Here is a 21,302-nt window from a genome sequence, read left to right on the forward strand (position 1 = left end):
CCCATTCATTTCTCCCTCTTGACTCTGTTCTCCTCCTGCCTTTCCACATACTTCTCATCTCTATCACTCTCGTTTTTATCTTCCGGCAACGCATGCGTGCACACACACACGCGCACACACACACACATATACATAATCTGTGCTGCTTGCAGGCACTTGAGGGAAAAGTGTTAGCAATAGGAACCTACCAAGGACTTCTGATCATAGCTCAAGGGGTCTAGCGAAGCGTTACTCCCTCTCCTCGAGTCCACAAAAGTGTGCACTGAATCCATGTGTGGGGAACACTTCGGTGTGGGCATTGGTGTGGCAGCAGTGCGCATGATTATAGGAGGTGGCATGCTTCCCCTGCCCTCCAGGTGTCCATTTGGGGTGACGGCAAGGGAGTACATCTTCATCTCTGGAGAGAAGGGGAGAGAGAATACGAGGTGAATGCTCAGCTACAGCTACAGAAATCAGTCTTCAAAATGGATATCGCTCCTTGGGTCTTCTAGGAACTCTGACAAATGGAGATGAAATGTTGCGGGCAATAAGATCACCCCCACCACATTGAAAGGCATAAGGCAAATGTCACAACCTTTTAAGAGGCCTTCAGCCCTGCCTGGACTCGGAACTCATTGGCCTCCAAAGCCGCTTTTGCTCACTGTTTCTTGGGATTTAGAGAGTGGAGTTACAGTTTTGGGGGACTGGGAGAGAGTTTCCAGGGAAAGGACATTAAGGACTGGCTAAATTCACCCTAGAAAGTTGATCTCTTCTTCTTGTCATACAGTTTTGCACAGAGATTTTTATGCAGTTCTGATGTGCTCTAAGTTCCCTCATGGGGAAGGCACTAAGCAAACATTAGTCATTGTCTTTAGTCATCTGTTCAGGAGATAGGAAATGGAAGTTGCTTTTACACATCCACCCATCTAGAAGAGTAAACCTCCTGTAATCTAATGGCACAACTCTGTTGTAATTGCAGAAAGCATCTATTTTGGCTGTATGGCAAGTACAGACTGCAAAAACCGTATTCACACTGAAGACAAACCAGACATAGCACCTCCAGCCCTATGGAGTGCTGTAATACTCAAAACCAAAAGCCTAATTTCAAACACAAAACTAAAGTTAACTAGCTCCTGTTTTACTGGGCTTAGTGGGTTCTGGTTTAATAACTGCAGAATCAGTCTTAAGGAAGGGGAAGGATGGGACCATCTGTGACCAGCAGGAAAGAAGTACAAGTCTGCAGTGAGAAATCCAAGTGAGGGCATTACCCCTGCTATTTTTCTTCCACTGGCTGCTTTTGTAATGCAGTGTGCTTCTATTGTATCATCTGTTTAGTTACTGGCTTGTGCACAAATACCTGATCTGCACCACAGAAGTCCGTGGGAACACTGCCATTCATTTTGAAGGGTGGAAGATCCAGCTCAAAATTTGCTAATCTGCAATACATGTTCCTCTTGCCAGTGTATCTGTTTACAGACCAACGGCATTGTAATAGAATTGTTAATATCTTTATGCTGTTTAGTCACTGGTTGGCACCTATGAGGCTTATGGAGACACACAATTACTCATAGACTTTGACTGATGGCAAGCTCAGCCATGTTTTCTATTCCTGTATTACCTGAGAAGAGATGACAATATTTCTTTCCCCTAGAACTCTCTTCTTATTTGAAGCTGCTCAGCAAATAGCTGGTGCAAAGCTGGTGCATAGTTGGTGCTGTGGGTTCCTTGCCAACTATTTGCAATGGACGTTCATTTGATCACTTGGTGTTTGGAATTTGTTGCTTCATCTGCAGGCTGAGCAGCTCCATCACCTTGCTGTGATCCAGCTTTGTCTCAGCTTCCCCAACAAATTACTTCTGCCCCTTCCTCAGCTGAATTCCATCTGCTCACCACAATCAATATAATTTCCTTAGCTGAAATGAATCCTCGTTTAGAAGCATTTAAAGCAATCCTAACAGAAGCCCAAGCCGAGAATCAAAGTACAGAGGAATTAAACTGGCTCCTGTTTACCATCATGCTATTCACTCTGTTAAAATATGTGATCCCTTCCTGTCCCCTATCTGGCTGCAAACTCTACAGAGTGAAGGCTGTCACCTACTATTCCATGTTTATAGTATAATGTGGCCTTACCTCAAATCAATTGCTAGGCCCTCCTGTAACACAAATGAACAGCAACATTTCCATCAATCAAACCTCACCTAAATGCATTTGTGTGAGAAACCAAAAAGAGCAGATGAGAACATGATTGATTTGAAAAGCTGCTGAGAAGTAGTGTGAGAATATTGCTGTCAGCAAACCATTCTGTGGTAATGATACAGAAGAAATGATGAGACATATCTAAATATTCTAGTATAGTTTAAATTAGAAAAACATCTGTTTAAAGGAAATATCAATGCTCATTCAGTTTTCCCCACACTTTTTGCATAGCTGCTCTGTTAACATAGCTATCAGATTAATTGCCAAATAAAATGGATCCTTCCACTTTCCCCCGTAAGTTGCTATGAAAAGATGACTGTGGAAGCAGAGTTGTAGCCCTCAGATTCCCAGGAAAATATAGAGGCAAAATCCTACCTGTTGCTCGGAGGTCTTTTAGCTTCTCAAAGTCATCATCGAAGTTGGCAGATGTCTTGTCCTCATCTGTGTCTGACCTATTGGCATCACCCTGCAGAGAGAAGGAAGATAATTAACAGACCCAACTCATTTAAACTTTAGCACAAAGGCCATTCGGATTACTTAGCAGCTCAGAGATAGCTCAGCTCCCCATGGTTATTTTAAGTGTGGCCCCAAGAACTAGGAGGGCAGAATGCCAAATTCCCTCTGACACTGCCCTGGGGATTAACCCCAGGTAAGTCCCTCTTCTTTGTTTTGATTAATTTTTATACTTGGACAGAAAGGATGATGTCGTGATTGTGACTACTGTTCCTGCAATGTCGTTGTGTTTCCTACACTGCGCCCAGCCTCGCTGAACAGTGTATCCCAGGGGAGAACATGAAAGTGCAGCTGTAATCAGAGGAGTGACTAAGAAAAATTGGCATTGTGGGGTTCCATATTTGCACTCTTCATGATCCCATCTGAAAGCACTTAGGTTTTAATGTCAAAGGATGTTGAAGGGTTTTTCTTCTTTATTTGACAGCACTGTAAATTTCACTTAGATCTGAAAACGCAGCCCCGATTTGCTTTCTTCACGCTGGCTGGTAATCGCGCTTGTATTGGGAAATCTCTTGGTAACACTGAAGCTGAGGCAGAAGGGAATGAGGCCAGCTTGCCTGGCAGCACAGCATCATCTCAGGACAGAGAACAGCCAACCACCCTCAGACGTCCAGTTATTTTTCCCTTTCATACATATCTGCCTCTGCTACCAAAAATGATGAGCCTAAATAATGTACAAGCCTGGGACAGAAGAGCTACTGTCATGTTCTCCTCTGCAGGGGAAGGTCTGCAGAGAGGAGAGATTCCAGCAGCCTGTCGGCATAGCTCTGGCTTGATCCATCAAGACTGCAGAAGAGCTGTGCAAATTGATATCAAATGGTTGGATTAAAGCAGCTGATCCCAGAAAAAGGAGCACAGTTCCTTAACTGATGCCTGAACAAATCACCACGGTTTCTAGAGACATGGTGCTGAAGTGGCAGTGAACTTAATTTCATCTGTGATGTATTGCTAACTGGTGCAGCCAAACAGACAGGATGACTGAAAGGCTTAAGCTCCCTTATTCATCTTCTCTGTTTCGGAGCAGAAGCACTAGTGCAGAGTAGATGAAAGATTTGCATAATTTTGGAAGTTTGTCTGCTTTTCCAGAGCAGCTCTGGGGTAGATTTCAAAATGACATGGGAACAATGTAAGCCCAAATATGCAATTATGGTCCTGTTTGAAGTCTGGCTGCTTCTTGTCCTAAACACAAATGTACTAAAAATGGGTTTGTGGCCATTTAAGCCTATTCTCTTCTAGGGATACTCCTGCCAAACTTGCTCCACAGGCAGATCAGAACCTGAGATCAAGCTGAGACTGTGAACTGTGATTCACAGTACAATTTTTAGTGTCCTTGCTGAAACGCTGCTAATGGTTCAGAGCTTAGAGCTCTGATATGCACCCTCTTAGCTGCACAAGTCTCCCAGGAGTCACTCTCCATCTATGTAAAAGAAACACCTGAGCAAAGGGAGAAGTGCAGCTCAGTGTCTTCTGTAACTGCTAAGAGCATCACCCTCTAAGAGGGCAAAGTCAAAGAGGTCAAAACAAGAATTTCTGCCATATTCCCAACGTACCAACAGAACAAGGGATGACAAAAAAAAACCCAGCTCCACCAATACTTCTTCCTGGGAGTTGTCTAAGGAGACTGTAAACATCTTTGGCTTACAACCAGAGCTAAGTTATGCATTTATAAGTGCAAGACTTGAATCGAGCCCTGGTAGCTGAAATACAGCCCTGAGAAGGGTTTTCTGTAACACAGCTAATACCTCACTATGAGACAACTGTCAAGGCCATAGCTTAATGTCAGGATTTATAATAAATGGAAGTGGAGAGCAAAATGTGCCCTGCAAATGTCATGCCTGTGGTTGCTGGCCTTTTCTGAGGCAGCACTGAGTGAAAACTACTCCTTAAACACATTTAAACCATTTTCTGTAACAGTTCCGAAAGGAGCCATTAAGCGTGAGCAAGAAAACGACAGCAATTTGGCTAGGTCTGTAATCATGCACTCAGAGAGTATTGCATGAGGCTGCCCATTTCTGGCCTCAAATTAGCAGGTGATTCAACCTCCAAGAGGGCAGGTAAGGAACGGGATCTGTACTGTACAAAGATACCTGCAAGCTGCCAGGTTGTCGAAGAGAGAAAACTTTCTTCTGCCTTAAAGTAATCCGGAACAAAGGATGCAAACTGCTGGACTAGGGCTCTCTGTGCCTAAATGCAAGATTGCTTGAGCAGGAGCAGTTTCCAGTCAGTTGGATCACACATGCTGGTTATCGTTCGCTTGGGTTTCCCTGGCATGTTCTGTCTTTCCCAGATTTGCTGGTTGGTGGAATCTGAGGATATCTGACACATCTGGCCACTGAATTCTTTGAGCTACCATATGGCCAACTGTATGGGTTGCTTCTGCATTCAGTTCAGGAAAATCTATTACTTTAGCACAGACTTTAGTCTGCTACGTCTGTGTCGTCTTCTAGCAGAACTGAGGTCCAGCACAACCGCTCTGAATACAGCTACAACTTTCCTAGAGGAAAACCCCTTCTGGGTTGGAAGACAGCAGCTATTGCAGAGCCTTTAGAAAGACTGGCAATTCCTTTGCTTTGGTCTTGTTAGGTTAGTGGCTAAAATGTCCACATCCATCTGCAACAGGTTGCACTAGAACAGGAATATAGCAAAGGTGTTACAGTATCCAGAGCAAAGCCAGGAGATGCTGAGATTGGTGACACTGAGAAAACTACAGGAATTTGGAAGTAAACAGTGTCAGCATGAGCTCTAGTCACTGACACATGGAGTATAGGCTTGTTCTTGGAAAAAGACCTTCTTGCTCTTCTTGGTTGGCTGTACTGGATCTTCAGGGCATGGACCACATTGTACAAGACATTAAAATACCCACTAATGCAATGCAGAGCTGTTCATTTTGAAAGCGATGAGCTGGACTACTTGTGTCTTCTCTGTGCGTGCAGGTAGCACTCACCATCCTCAGCATCCATGAAACAGTCCTGAGCAATGTAGATCAGGGTTGTTTTTTTCCAAACTGGGGCTTGTCTCCTGTTGTTTCAATTAATTTTCCTCTGCTAGAGCTGCAAGGAAGCTAGAAGGGGTGTTTTAATAATGAATCTATGCAGACATCCTTGAAAGACATAAATGTGGCTGTGCTGGCTTGAGAGAAGGGAATTTTTGGTCCATGAATATTTCAATTATATTCCATGGTCAGCAAAGGTTCATCTAAGTGTGATCTAAACATGGCAAATGAGAGCACGATACCATTTCTGGGGAAAAAAACAAAAAGTGAAAAAAAAATCCTATAAAAATGATTTCTTTCTCCTCTTTCCCTTGGGAGCTAAGGCGGTGAAAACTGAAGCCATTTTCTCATTTTCTTTCTGAGTCTGTGTGTCTCTGAAGCTAATCCAGCACTAAGCAAACTTTCCCTTCTTGATGGTTGCAGAAATAAAAAAGTAATAATTAAAAAATCCCAAAGCGCGACGTAAGCCCTTTTGATGCCACTATTCTTAGCGTTAACTGGGACCGGATGATTTTTGGTAAGTCTCAAAATCATTTCTATTTGCACTAGGACTTTGAAAAAAATAATTTTTTCTGGATAATATATATGTGCACATACATCGTTATATTTACAACCAAAACAGATCATCCTCACTTAAAATCTCCCCCAAATGGACTTGCTGTGATCTGAAAGGAAGATGGAGAAGAGCAGGACAGGGCAGGGGATGGCTGGTTTCACTCTCTCAGGATGCTGAAAGCGGATCTGGAGTGGACTTGCCAGTGGGGAGGAAAACTGCTGCAGGGGCCCCCCACTCACACCAGTACTATACCACTTACACCACTCACACCAGTGTGGCCTGCTGCTCTGGATCATGTGGCACAGGATTGCTGGCACAGCTGCTAAGGTTCCTGCCTAGTTCAGATCAGGACATGGCATATCACTTTTGACTGACAAATAAAATCATTTCTCTAATCCTTTCCATGTGAGATGAGATGAGATGCCCACAGTTTGTCATAAATTCCCTGCTCATTGACCTGACAGAGACATTATTTTCAGGTGTAGGTAAAAATCTCTTTAGCATTTATATGTCCTACATCATCCTAAGTATCTCAAAATTTAATGTTTGTAACCTTGCAACACAGCTTTTGAACAGCTGTGCTACTAGCCTTAAATAACACATAAGGGACAGAGTGACGAGGAAAGGCCTGGACTGAGAGCCAGTTCACACCCTACCTGGTCCCCATGACATGCACTGGCTAGATACATTGAAGACCTGAGGCCCACCATGAAGAAACACAAAACACAGGACATAAGGGAGATCTGGTGAGTTAAATTAATCCTAAATTATTTCCTCTAGGTCACACAACAGACCCTGTAGCAGATCAACCAAAGTGTTGGTCTCCCACGTCCCATGCCAGTCCAGTGGGCCTTATTTGCCAAGATAGATTCACAAGAGCTTCACATGCCCAACCCATCTACGCCCCTTAAGTTTAAATTTAGGGCTGCTTGCATGGCTACATGTTTGCACTGACATGGATTCATCCCTACACTCTCGCCTACACGTGCTTCTCAGTTTTCTTACTCCCTCTGCTCAAATCTCTTACCTCTGCCTGGAAGCCTTCCACCAAAATGGCAACAAGAAGGTTGAAGAGCACATAATTGCCGAAGGTCATCAGGGCCACAAAGTAGAGTGCTGCCCATGATGATGTAGATGCCATCCCATTGTACAGTACCACGTTCCAGTCCTCTTGAGTGAGGATCTGCAGAGAGGTGAAGGGGAAGACTCTCTAATTACTCCACTCCTCTCATGCACAGCAGCTGCATTCAAATACTGACTCATCCATTTCTTCCTCTCCTTTTGACCTTTTCTGAGCATAATCATTAGCAGGTCTCATGAGATGAGAGTGCAAAACATTCCTTTATTTAGATCTTTGCATGTGAGAGCTCTCTCCTGGCCAAACCTCCCCTCCCTGTGGGAAGATCTAGCACACCACTGCCCATAATGATGACAAGTTCAGATCCTAGATATGGTAACATGAAGGATGTGCTGGTACGAGTCCCGTTATTTGGTTGCGGTATTGACTCCTTTGATAACCATCAGAAGATAACAGACCTGAGGCCAGAGCTGTTGTCTCCTTTTGGGCTGCTCTTTATAAGACATCTGGAGCTGAAGGAAAGGGTAGGGGATATGATATTTGATGAGATAAATGACATTGGGTGGCTCAAGAAACTCAGGGAAGCGAAGTGATTTCCAAAAGCACTGACGAGCTGGGCAAAAAAATACACATCTTTGCAAAGCCTTGCTCCAAGGGACCTTCCTCAGGGATTCCCACTCTCCTAGCTTTCCTGGAGCTCAAAAATCCTGGGGCCTAAGAAAATGGATGACAGATTCATGCTCCACATTAAGTCATGCTTACAATGAAAATGGCCTCTAACCCTCCTAAAAACAAGGTAGCTTTGGGGATGGGAATGCAGTCAGATGCACTCAGTCATGCCACTCATTAACCTTCACAGGATGTAGCCATTGTGCTCTGTGCCAACTCTATTTCCCAAGGGACTGTTAGAATAAATGCAGGAATCTGTATTTATGCTGGTAAAAGAAAAATGTGAACTTGTGAGACTAATGCTGATTTGTCCTTGCTCCTTTGTAAGAAGGAAAACTTCACAAGAAGTTATATTCTTCACAGTGAAGACTCTGGACCGGTTTCTACCTTGAGTGATACTGTGGTGAACACCTACTCTGCATTTAGAAACTTAGCTTAACATTGTTTACATTGTGCTGCACTTGGGCTCTAAAGACTGAGCTTTTAAACAGAAAAGACTAATCTTTATATTTAGAATGTCCTAGAAATCGCAGCTTATTGCTCCATTGTGGAATATGCCAGTAATTTAAAGTACATAACAGATCTTGTCTGCAGAGGAGTCTTTATATAAAAAGACTTTCCCAGCATATAGAGCCAGCAACTGCAGCTCTGATTTGTCACAGTATTTGTCACTCCCAGTTAAATGAAATTGTTTGCAAAGTGCACTTTTGGGGCAGTGAAGGCAAGTAAGGACACAGAGATCTACAGAATAGGAGCAAAATGGACAGCAGACTGTGAGTTTTGATCTTACTGACTACATGAAAGGAAAATAAGCGTGGATTTCCAGGCCTTCTTAGACTTTTCTTTTACTGACAACAGATATGCACAGTGATGATTTTGAGTAGATTGCTTCTCTGTCAGGGCTTATAGAGACCAGCTAACTCAGAAACACAACCACTTTGCCCTAATAACTCTACAGTGCCGTTTCAGTCCAAATTTGACAGCTATTGGAATAGTTTTTTTTAAAAAAGTGAAATAACTTGTCCAGGTGGTCTACATTAAAACTTCCCAGAGGATACAGAACTTACCTGAAATACGGTCACAATGGCCCAAAGTAAGGAATCAAAATTCTTTCTATCTGGAACTGTGTCTCCCGTATCAGTTTTCAGGCTGAACTTGCATCCAAAAAGATGCATTCCGAGAATGCTAGAGTGGAAAAAAAGGGAGATGGAAGAAACACATTATTGTGTGAAATATGGTTGCAGGGAGGATTGCAGTGATTTTTCGGACACATTCCCCCCCCGCAGTGTTTTGTGTGCCAGCGGTATCTCCCAGGAAGAAGGGCTCTGCTCCACCACTGACATGATCACTGATCAAACCCTGCCATTTGGTTCTTCTGTGTCGCATTTCATTACAATTTTCTATCTACACTGAAGTCAAATCAGGGATCTCCTTGGTCTAGAAAATGACAAACCATATTGCCAGCTCCCTAATCCAACCCGTTTCCAAGAACAGGATCCTGAGGAGCATTATAGGGTCAAACAGACAGAAGTCTCGGAGTCTGTACAACCTCCATCTCAAATATAACACTGGTACAGTCCAGTTACTGACAGCTTCCTGAGACACAGCTAAATGAGCCTCCCAGAAACTCCAGAGCAATTGTTGCCTGTTTGTGTACTTCATTCATCTACAGAATTACAGTACTGCATGAAAAACTGAGATTGAAAAGAGGTAAATAGTCTGTTGAGTGTCTGCTTGTCAGTCTATTGTGAGCACTTCTATCATGTAGGCAGCCTAGAAAATGCAGTATATCATTATTCTAATCTACATATTACTTAAGCAAGCTGAACAATTAATCGAAGAAGAGCTGCAGGCTCTGGTACCTGAAGATAAAGATGAAGAGCATGAGCAACATGCAGAAGGTGGCTACATTGTCCATTGTCTTCATCAAAACCACCAGCTGGCGACGGAGGGCAGGCATGAAACGTACCAGTTTCAGCACCCGCAGCAGCCGAAAAGTTCGTAGCACCGAGAGGCCTCCGTCCGACTGGCCAATGATCTCCCAGACACTGCAGGAACATCAGAAGAGAACTATGAACAGCAGTACTGTAGTGTGAAAGCCCTGAGCAGGCTGGTTTCTTACCGGATATCACACCATTTAAGCCCTAAAGGGGTAGTTTATTTGCCTGCTACTTTCTTGCTTCTGAAAAACACCTTCACTTCCCAGTTGTGCAGACACACATGCTCATGCACAATCTACATCCTTTATAGCTGGTTTCTTGATTCTTTAATTCCCTCGCTTTCTGTGGCTCTTCACAACACAGCATGTCTCCTGCTAGTCCTCATCACTACAATCAGTCACAAGCCTAGCCCCAAAATGTGGATCACAATTTTGTACCAAGCTAATATCCAGAGGGATATTAGGGAACATCTGTTGGGTGGGGTGGGTTGGTTTGATCAGGCCACAGACTGGCCTTTGTTCTGGGCCTCTATGGCTACTCACCTCTCCTAATCAAACGGATGGGCCAACTGAAGCCAAGAGCACTACCCTGGTTTTTAGACCTTCTGTGTCTCCCTTGACTTCTCTGTCCCAAATTACTGATCAAGGGATGACAGCACTGCTAGAAAGAATCCCAGCACAGAGAGGTGCTGTACAAGCTTCTCACTCACATGCTGTGACATCCCCAGTTTAGGCTGGGATGGTGTTCCCCGGCAGAGGACAGCAGAACAGTGCCTTCTCTTACCCTCCTGCTTGCCCTATTCCGGCCCGAGTTATGTGTTAATTCGGGAGAGGGAGGGCACGCTGCTGCGATATGGACACTCACAGTACTCCTTTCCCAGGACCAGCCGTTCTGCACTTCAGTGGAAAATTGACCACAGTGCCAGATGTGTGGCGTAAATAGACTTTGTTCTCCATCTGCCAGGTCCATTTACTTTGGACAACCCTTCTAATGACAGGAATCTAAAAGGCCAGCATAATTATAGCACATCATAGCCAGCGAGCCCTGGATTAACACATGCCACGTCATTCCTGTTCCCCATCCCACTCCCCAACTGGTCCGAGCCCTCGGCAGAAAAGCCACAGTGGAGAAAGAACTGGCAGTGACCTGATGACAACTATGATCCCGTCAAAGATGTTGTACGGGTTCTTGATGTAGCCGAAGAGGCCGAAGGCAAGGAGTTTCAGGAGCATCTCCAGGGCAAACATGCTTGTGAAGACAATGTTACTGATCTCCAAGGCGTTGGTCAACTCGTCCGGCTATAGGGCAAAAAAGCAACATGGTCAAACAGATGCACAGAGGAAATGGCTAGGTTTGCTATGTTTCTCCTGCTCTGGGATTTGTGCTAATGATGCACAAATGCTACATCTTCCCGTGTTCCTTCCGGAGAGCCATGGAGGCAAATAAGTGTCTGACGGGAACAGCAGACAAGCCTCATGGATAGTCCCTGTGAGTCTTACTGGAAACACAGAATCCCAGCTCATTTCTGGAGCAGTTGCAGAACAACTGTGTCCAATACATGGCCCCAAAAAACTAAAGCTATGCAAAGGAGAGGGCTTGTTCACCGTTGCAAGATACAATTATTCAGGTGAATGGCTAGTGTGGCTTGTAAGGCTTCTATTTGGACTTGCATTAGTCAGGCTGTTTTTATTGCACTAACACCAGCAGAGCTTTATGGATACTGCTATACCCAAAGCAGGACCACTGTCAATACAGCATAGCTCTATTCATATACAAACAAAGCACTTTTCTTGCAGACATCTCTTAAGAGAATTAAGAAAACAAATACCAGTGAAAGTCAGTAGGATCAATAGTTTTATCTCCCTTGAGAATTTATCTCCCTTTGGAAATTGTCCCCAAAAAACCCCAAGATGATTTTTCCTTCTGAAGTTCTGGTTAGTAATGTAGAACAAATTTTGTTAAAATGACAGCAGGGTGGCCCTGAGTGTCAGGATTCCCTCCAGGATTAGTGTGAGTTTCTCTGAGTGTACAAGATTGCATGCAATTTAAATCCAAGATCTGATTTTTCCATTCCCCTCCTCTATCACCAGCACCAAATTACCTTGGGCTACAATCTTGCTTTCAGACAGAGCCTTAGATGTTCCTTTCCTGGGAAGCACAGCAATGTCTGCCTAGCACCCAGGCTCCAAAACGTGGCACAGCAGGGACAGGTGCAAAAGGTGGGATGGGCTTTGCTCACTTACTGGAGCTACTCCCTCAAAGAGCACCAGGCTCTGCAATGCGCATTTTTAATGCTCAAGGCCTGTTCCTTTGCAAAAAAAAGTCTTTTTCATTTCCTTAGTGTAATAATATTGTCTAGAAAGAGGTGTTATTTTTCATACCTGACTCATCTTCTGACTGATAATAGCTTCCTTTATTCCCAATCCGTCATTAGACACTATGTTAAAAGTTGGCAGTTTCTTGGGGATGTTGTTGCATTGTTTGAGGCTCTGAAGGGAGAAGACCATTGTAATGCTGTGGCACAGCCACATTTAACTCCACACTCTGCAAACTGAATCCGTGGCAATTGAAGGGGAGGGCGAAAGAGTTAACTCGAATGCAGGAAGAGCCCACACTACTATAGGCAGCGACAGTCTGTGGGCTGCTAATGAACCATCATTCATAGGCTAAATTACTTTATGCAATAGACTGCCTTTTGCTCAACCATTTATCCATGAGAAAGAGCACTAAGAGCCTCAGTCCTCATGATTATAATCCATATACACTAATTACTAAGGGATACGAGGGGAAGGACTGTGCAATTTTCAGTTCTTTAGTCTCTAGCAAGGGGTGGCCCAGATGGCTGCACAGTGCACCTGAACAGCACGATCACCGGGCTGCCCTCCTTACACCTTCCTGGCTGCAGGGACAGTGATTCCCTCCCTAACATCCATCAGTGCTCGTCCGTGCAATTCCCTTCCCTGACGATGCCAAACAACCTGGGCAGAGGCCTTCCCTTTGCAATGAAAATACAGCTGAAGAAAAGGGCTGCTCTAGGATAGCATCTAACCAGCTCCCCCACACAGGCTGAGCCTGAAATAGCCCTGCGGGCTTCCAGGCGCCTGTCCCACTGTAAGCCACAGCGGTGACAGGACACCATGCTAGCAGTGTCCTCGAGCTATTTGTCAGGAGCACCGTGTGGCTGGCACGTTCGGACTCCCCTCAGCCGGGGTTATACAAGGGCATTCTTGACAAGAAGCAAAATAACTTGCTAAATTCTTGCGTCCCTCCAGGCAGCAGACTGAGGGCTCCCTGGGACAGGGTGTCCATGGCAGGCCGAGGATGGCTTGTTAAGCATGTTGAAGCTGGGAAATTAATGACACAATCATCAGCAAGGAAGCTGCAGCTTGGGCGGCTTTGAAAGGACAGAGTTGTTCTGTAGCACTGTAGCTGGGAAACATAGAGAACCTGCCCATTGCGACCTACAGCACCTTGTAGTCTGCAATACAGCAGCAGTCTCATCCGCTAAAGTAAAACTTAATTCAGAGTTCTCCAAGTTCACCTTGCTGCTGCCAGATGTGCTGCCAAGAGTCACAATTTTATCATGAAAATTGGGATAGCTGGTGATCATTTCAAAATCCCTAATCCTGGAGTTATGCGAATATGACAAGACAATCTCAGGAGTCATTACCAAAAAAGTCAGTGGCCAGCCTGAAAAGCCTAAGCTGAACAAACTTAAAAACACCCTCAGGCAAATAAAAAGAATTTGTAAGTTGTTATTCTCTAAAATCCCATGTTTTCTAAGCCAACCCCAAGACTGTTCTGTGGCCTGTTGAACACATGGCACTGCAACCAGTTAATCTGCCAGTATCATGGCTTGAATTGATTTGCCAATTTCCTTTGACAATTGGGTGTCCTTATTGCTTACGCTCCCGCGCTGTAACTTTTCCTTCATATATGAGTTCAGAGAGTACAGGAGAAAAGCCACAGCCATCTCTCAGAGGCGGGGGGAGAGGGCACGAGGAAGAGGGAAGGGAGAGGACAAGGAGGTGGCCCAGATGAGATCATCAAGAGCTGTGACGAGCAGCAGATCCAGCAGATCAAGATGACGGGGGGATGCCTGGGCAAGGTTGATGGACAGCAGGCTGACACTGCAAAGCCAATCATGCTTCAGACAAGAGATCTTCATCATCCTATAGTGATCATATTTGGTGTGAGGCAGAACTAATTCGATGACAAGGACTGCTGTAACGCGAGACGTTTGGAGCGCAATCCTGCAGTGACACGGAGGCAGAACCCACTGGGCAAAGACAAGGATGGATAGCCCTGCATGCTGGCTAAGCTGCTGATGTGAGCTTTTGTATTATTAGAGTGGAAGCTGAACAGCAGATGAGCCAAGCATCCAGTGATACAGCCTTCAAATGTAATTACCTTCTTTCAACACCAACTGGAGCCTAGAAAACAGCCTGCCATAGATATTTTTACGGCTTATGAAATGGTTTGTTGCTTAGAGCACAATTCATTTCCCACTTCTCTCACTCCCTGATGAGCAAAGATCTAGGAGGGTCGAGGAAGAAACACTTGAAAGCCTAGATGGATTTGGCCATTCCCCTGAAGTCAACCACTAGGAGACACTGTTGTTTAGTTCAAATTTAAGCCAACCCCAGAGCAGGAATTTTTCCAGGAGCCTTTTTCTCTGGAAAAACAAAATGTTGATTTGCTGAAAACAAAACTTCATGGCAAGGATTATTTTTGTCAAACTTCTTGGCTGGAAGAAAATGAAGTTGCAACAAAGCTTTAAAATTGCTGCAATGTCTTGTTTTGACCTTCTCTCTGAAAAGGAAATTTCAGGCTTTTTGCTTGAGATGTGGTTGTGTCACAAAATGCAACTTCCTTTCTAGCAAGGAATGGTTAGCAAACAAAGGTTGGCATCAAAATGATGCACTTCCAAGACAGTAGTTCTAAAGTGGTATTTTTGCTTTTTGCCAAATACTTCGTAAACCTTAACAACTCTGACATTTGCCTACCATAGGGCTCCAAACTGCATCAGTGCAGTGAAAACTTCCTTTTTCAAACAACAGTGAGAGAGCATGACCCCTCATCAGCTTTGGATGTCTCCTCATCTTTTGCTGCTGCGATGATTGACCTTTACATTGGTCCAGGTTTTCAGACACAGGACAGGCCAAATGGAACATGGCCAAATGGCAACCAGGTGGCATTGTACGAGGCTACAAAACACTCAGGAATCCCCACAATGGATGCAATGCGGGAGATAGTGGGCAATGCTCTCATGCTGGTACGAGGGCCCACAGTGCCAGATGTGGAGACTGGAATGGGAACTGCCATGCTGGAGACAGTCAACAAAAATGAGCAGAGAGAGTGGTTTAACCCGCAAGTCCCACTGGCGGGTCCCAGGCAACGTTCAAAAAAGGTTCAGATCTGAGTACAAATTTTATAGATCTCAGATTGAAATGAATCCTCATACTTTGGCTGCAGGAGTAAGTTTCCCACCATTCAAGAGAAGGGCAGAAACTGTATGGGATCAATTTGTAAGATTTCAGCATCCTTGAATATGAGTTTAAAGTAACAGTTAGCCTTGTCTCCAGGCAAAACATGTCGCAGGAAAGCACAACCACCTCTGCTCACTTTGAAGGCCATATTTATGCTGCGGAATATTTCAGTGATTCAAAACCATGTTTTTATTAGGGACAAACCTCAAATGTTTCAGCAGTTCATTCCGAGTTCAGATAAACAGACAAAAAATCCTTTTCTAAATAGTTTGGGTCTGAAAATCTCGGAAGACTAGTCTCTTTCTGAGAATCTGATACTTCTGGTTTTAGCAAGATGCAGCACAACTCCAGAGCCTTCCTGGAACCAGGAGAAATTCAATAAAAGAGAAACCCATAATGGTCAAATTATTGATGGCTCCTACAAGCAGAGGATGAAGAACAGGAGTGGGACTTTGTAGCCTTAGATTCTCTTTGTGCAACTGAATTACTGCAATTCTTCAAGGAAGTCACTATTTCTTTGTACCTCTCTTTCTCCTCTCACCCATCTTCTACCTTGTCTCTTTTGATTGCTGCATCCACAACCACCTATTTTACACTGCTTAGGTTCAATCACCAGCAGGATGGCACCATGCCTTGGCTGGGGCACCTTTTTGATCTGATACTGAGTAGAAAAAATCATACCTGCATCACAGTGGAGAAAAGGGCTGTTAGACACCTGATCCCTCCTGCTGAACCACCAGGGAAGGAAGTCTCCAGAGTAAAAGATGTGCTTTGTTTCAGAAATCCCCCCCAAGCCCAAAGCAGCCGTTTGACGACTCCTGAACAGGGAGAGCTGAAGCTGGCAGAGACGCAGAGGAGTGGTAAACAAATCCAGAACATTTAGTCTCATAAACATCCTTTGCACTTATGTTATTTTTTCTCTAGTCCTGGGCCTAAAGCTGTCAATGGGATTTTGAGCACTTGTTTATGTTGGCTTTTCTGCTTTATATTTTTAAGTTTGGTCTGCAGAGACTCTGACCAGGAAGAGGAGGCATAATGAACTGTCAATTTGCGCTTTGCTTCCGGACACTTCGTATTTTCTCCCTTCACCCCATTTTTGAAAGATTGTAATTTTCCAATTACCAGTTATTCCATTGCAACAGATTTCACCTGTCTGCAGTCTCTGGCATCATCCCCATTTCACAGAATTAAAAACCAAAAGGAATGCATGAGAGAGGCAGGGAGCAGGGGAGAAGGTTAATTAAAATGACGTGGAAGAGGGAGGGAAAATCCAAAACACACAACTTTTTAGATTAATAAACCCAAACCATAGCAATTACTGCAATACTGGATAACCCACCCAGCACTAAGCAACTTTACTTTTTAGTATGTTCATAGGTGGCAAAGGCATTTGCGAGCTGAGCCCAAGGACTAAAGGAGGGACTGCTCCTGATACTTCCTAGCAAAGATGCAGTAACAGCCAAGCACAGAACACCACCCAGAAGGAACAGGTCTAGCTTCAAGGACTTACTCTCCCTCTGGCACTTGTGGACAGCCTGCTCCTGTTCCTCCTTTCCAAATACAAGCTCCTGCCTTCCAGCGGTGTCAGCTGTGGCTCTGCCTTATCTATGATAATGGGGTGCGAAGGCTCTGCTTCACCCTATTGAAAGGAAACCTAATTATGGGGATTTTAAGATCCACTTCACACAGTGAGCCATAGGCAGGGTCAGGATGGAAACTCAAGAATTTCTACTTTTCCACTGAAGGCTTTTCCAAGAGGCATCTGCATGCTGTACAGATACACAGGTGATACCAGGACACCTGCAGCCTCGGTCACGATGTCACCAACTGCAAAAAGGTGACACTCCCAAAAAACCACGCAAAGGGATACCAACTGCAGTGCAATTCTCCTCCTCTCACAGTGGAGGGGGGAGATAGTGCCTTTTGGCAGCTCAGCCTCGTGCTTCACCTTTTCATCTCGTGACGGACATCTGTGCTCACTCATCCGAGAGGAGAACCAAGACACCGCAACCAGCCACCCTCCAGGGTCCATTTCTGCCACGAGATCTGCAAGGCGGAAGGAAGCCCTTTGCATCTCCAGTGCACATCGACTGCAGAGCACAGAGCTATGCTTGAGCCGGCTTTTCCTCTACGGAGGGAGAGTAAAGCCTACTTGCTTTACTCACTGAGCCACACAGCCTCCTACATAACTAATCTGTTTAACTGATGGATAACTGGGCTCCATATTGCATTTGTAGGGTTTACGTGCCACGGTGAAAGCAATCCGAGATGAAAGCCAGTTTTCTGGGACAGATTAGAGCGATGGTTTGGGAGGGATTAGACTTTTTTAATAAGAAATATTGTTCAAAAATTGTGGAAAATAGCTTAAATGAGTTTGAAGCATTGGCACCACAGGAGGGGAGCAAATCAATGAAATTGCTAAAGAGAGCTCAAAATTACAAAATATTCCTCTAACTTTTTCTAAAAAACTAGAACATATACAGAACGTGTGTATAATATTAATATTACAGGCAGACTCCCACTGTGCTAGGCAGTGAGCATCCATCTGCAATCCCGGACCCGTGTGCCTTCTGAATATAGGATGAAGGGTTGGATAAAACATTGCATGGGACTGTTGGAGGCTGGGTTTAACCCATCGAGAAAGTGCAGAGATCTCTAACCCGCAGCCTGTCTCCTTTCTTTCCTCTCCTTGGAGGTGGCTGATTTATTCCAGTCCTCACGGCACCCAGCAGTCCCCTCTTCCTCACGCACCATAGCTCACCTGCATCCAGAGTGATCCCCAAATCCTTGCACTCTTATAACCTCAAGCTTTATATTTGAAACCCTCAGCTCTGTTTCTTGCACACTCACTGCTTTGAAAACTTACATCAAACACCAATTTCTTGCCCATAACCTTTTCCTATAGCAAATTCAACTAAAGAGGAGCCTTAGTCTCCTCAGGTAGGCTCTGCTCACGGGTCAGGAGCTATAATTAACAGTCACATCACAGGCATTTTGCTAAAGAGCAAATTTTGGCCAAAGGACACGAAGACATTGGCAGCACTTGCCCTCCTGGGCACAAGCTCAGACCCCTCCAAAGTCAGCCCAGCAATCAGACGTGGCGTGGGACAGGCCCAAGCTGAAGTTTCTAAATGCTTAATGGAGCGTATAGGAGAATCTGTCACCTCAAGCACCCCTGAAGCTATTAATTATTTATCCTGCCCAAAACAATGTAATCAGCCATTCAGCATGACAGCGGATGCTTTACATGCTGGCATCTGGGGGCTGGTCTCTTCCCTCAGTCACAGCAGGTATTTATCACCAAGACAGAGGAACTCTGTCCTGCCTCCCCAAACACCCCCCGCTCTACACGTCTGGGACAAGAACAGCCTGAATATTGCTGCAGATTTACACTGGGATGCAGAAACGATGCAGTTAGAGGGGCATGTGTGTCCCTCCCCAAGCTTTTGCCCACCCTGTGCAGAGGCTGGGCACTGGTGACCGCCTTACTGAAAATAATGGCGCGTGCCTGCAACCCCAGCAAATGAGCAGCTCAAGGCACTACCGGCAGACAGCGCATTTCACACCTGGAATAAGAGCAAGAGCGTTTAGGCCCATGCGCTTTGGGAGTGTCTGGAGGCTATGTCAAAAGGCAGCCCTGGCTGGGCTGGGACGTGGAACACGTTTACACATCAATAATGAAACGTAAGCGTGTAGCGTGGCTTATCTGTAATAATAAACAGGAACATCCCCCGGCCCAGGAACGGGGGAAGGTGGGAAGCTGTGACATCTCACAAGCAGGGACTCAATACTGCAGCAATTACATGCAGAAGAGACAAGGTTGCCCTACACTCTGCAAGCTGTATGCTTGTTTTTATTTACAGCTATTTCATACTAATGCCTCTGAAACAGTTTGGGAAAAGGTCCTCTTTGAGGGAGTTTAAAGAGCCAGAAGCTCACAGCTGAAGCAGAGAGCCGTCAGGAAATGTAAGTGACATCTCAGGAGGCTGCTAGCAAATGTGAAGGCTACATTTTGACCTTTATTTTTCTCCCCTTTTTTTGCTTGTCAAAGACCAAATGGAATAATTCTGATATTTGTAAGGTAAGTAAACAAACAACCAAACCAACCAAACCAAAAAACCCCAAGCAATTTTAAGACGTGGCTTCTCTCCTCTGCATTCCCTTCCCTTAAAAAAAAAGGTGAAGAATAATGCAAGTGGGCTTTTCAATTTCTGCATTTGAAAATATCTCCTTTGTAAACCGTTTTGGTGTAGTTTATTTACTACAACATAGGACTCTTATTGTCTTAAATCAACTTCAAACCAGTTTAGTCAATCTAAACTACAGTTCAAACCACTGAAATTGCCTTGCCTTCATATGATATAACTCCTCTTACTAGAAAAAATGGTTTGGATGGTGCTTTCCCATGCACATGAGCGCAGTTGAAAGTTATTTATGCTCTCTGGCCTTGGAAAGGGACCAGGGACTTGAACCAGGATGCCCCAGCTCCTAGAAAACTGCCCTGGTCACCAAGATGTTTGCTCTTCTGAGCAACTGGCTTCTGCCCTGCGTTTGACAGCCAGACACCACAACCTCCCAGAACCAAAAGCCCTTCTCAGGAAGGGTTTAGCTGTCATTAATATCTCTACTAAAAGCTGTGACTTCAATGAGTTTGTGCTTTCTGATGAAAAAAATGTTTTGCTGAGAGATTTCCAAATGGGCTCTACTTAAAAGTAGGTTGGAAACAGAAGGAAAGAGAGATCTCCTCCTCATGCCTACTGATGAATGTTCACTCTCTGGCTTTGGAATTAAATATGGAGAATTTATTCTCTCAGTCACCTCTACTCTCAGGTTTTATGCCTTCCTCTAAATGGGATCCTTCATGTGGAGCGATAACAGTTTAATTGAAGATAGCTGATGGTAATTTTTCCTCCTTTCAATTGACCTACTTGATCTCCTAATGCTCTATGGAATTGCTTTTACCTCTCTGCTCTGTGGCATGAAAGTCACTGCTAATAATTCCTTACCCAACTGCATACGGCCAGTCAAATGCAAAATGCCCTGCTCCTTTCTGGAGCAGCAAATAGGGCATCAGTGGAGGAACGGAGCAAGCTGCACACAAGCATGATGTACTCCGGCATTTAAAAAAAAATGCCATTAGAGTTAATGTTATCCAGCAATGACCATATACCAAAGTCAAATACTCGCTGGGATTTTTGTGTGAATCCAATACCAAGTTCATTTGGTCTTGACTCCAGGCTGGGAGTGTTTTCTATAGAAGAAACCTTGGCTGCTGCTGTCTCTTGCAACAAAAGCTACAGATCAGAGAGTTTGTTCTCTGGGATAATCAACTCTGCTGTAGCTTCCTTAGGAAGCTTCCCAGGTAGAAGGTCCCACATGGCACAACATATTTGCAGTATTACTTTCCCATTTCTCAGTTTCATTCAGCAAAATGCAATTTCATTTCAAGTGGCATAAACGCCAAGCTGGATTAGATCAATTGCTGTCTTCTCCACCCTCAGGAAGAAAGGACCTGGGCAATCTGAAATGCTATCAGCAGTAGCATACAAAACTAAAGCTACTATTCTTGAAAAGTAGGCCAATCGGCTGGATTATATCTTGATGGAGGATCACTTGGTCTGACAGATGGCTGAAAAAGTAAGCCTTAAAATGAAAAAAAACCCAAACCCTATAAAATAACGCCCCCAAACAAGGCCAGAAGTGCTCAGGTTTAGTTATTAAGCAAGAAGTCACAGGAGGAAGGAGCCAACTCTCCAGGTAACAACCAAGGATGAATGCCTCCAGCAATACACCAAGAGCACTGGAATAGTTCACCTGGGAAGAGATGTTCAAGTACGGACTCTCTGAACTGGTCATCTCTGTCAGTACTAATACAATGATTAGTTTCATT

The 21,302-nt window shown here is 44.5% G+C and overlaps 1 protein-coding gene across 1 annotated transcript in view; it reads right to left on the reverse strand.

Annotated features, from left to right (window-relative positions):
• The window catches only part of CACNA1H (calcium voltage-gated channel subunit alpha1 H), a 256,884-nt gene that overhangs the window by 46,197 nt on the left and 189,385 nt on the right, over positions 1-21,302 (reverse strand). The window contains exons 10-15 of the mRNA XM_075165481.1: positions 11,070-11,221; positions 9,846-10,031; positions 9,051-9,168; positions 7,264-7,419; positions 2,551-2,641; positions 189-397 (exon numbers count right to left, since the gene is read on the reverse strand). Coding sequence (XP_075021582.1) covers positions 189-397; positions 2,551-2,641; positions 7,264-7,419; positions 9,051-9,168; positions 9,846-10,031; positions 11,070-11,221 — 912 coding nt within the window. The remainder of the gene's footprint in view (positions 1-188; positions 398-2,550; positions 2,642-7,263; positions 7,420-9,050; positions 9,169-9,845; positions 10,032-11,069; positions 11,222-21,302) is intronic.

The sequence above is a fragment of the Calonectris borealis genome, chromosome 16, assembly GCF_964195595.1.
Source record: "Calonectris borealis chromosome 16, bCalBor7.hap1.2, whole genome shotgun sequence".
NCBI lineage: Eukaryota > Metazoa > Chordata > Aves > Procellariiformes > Procellariidae > Calonectris > Calonectris borealis.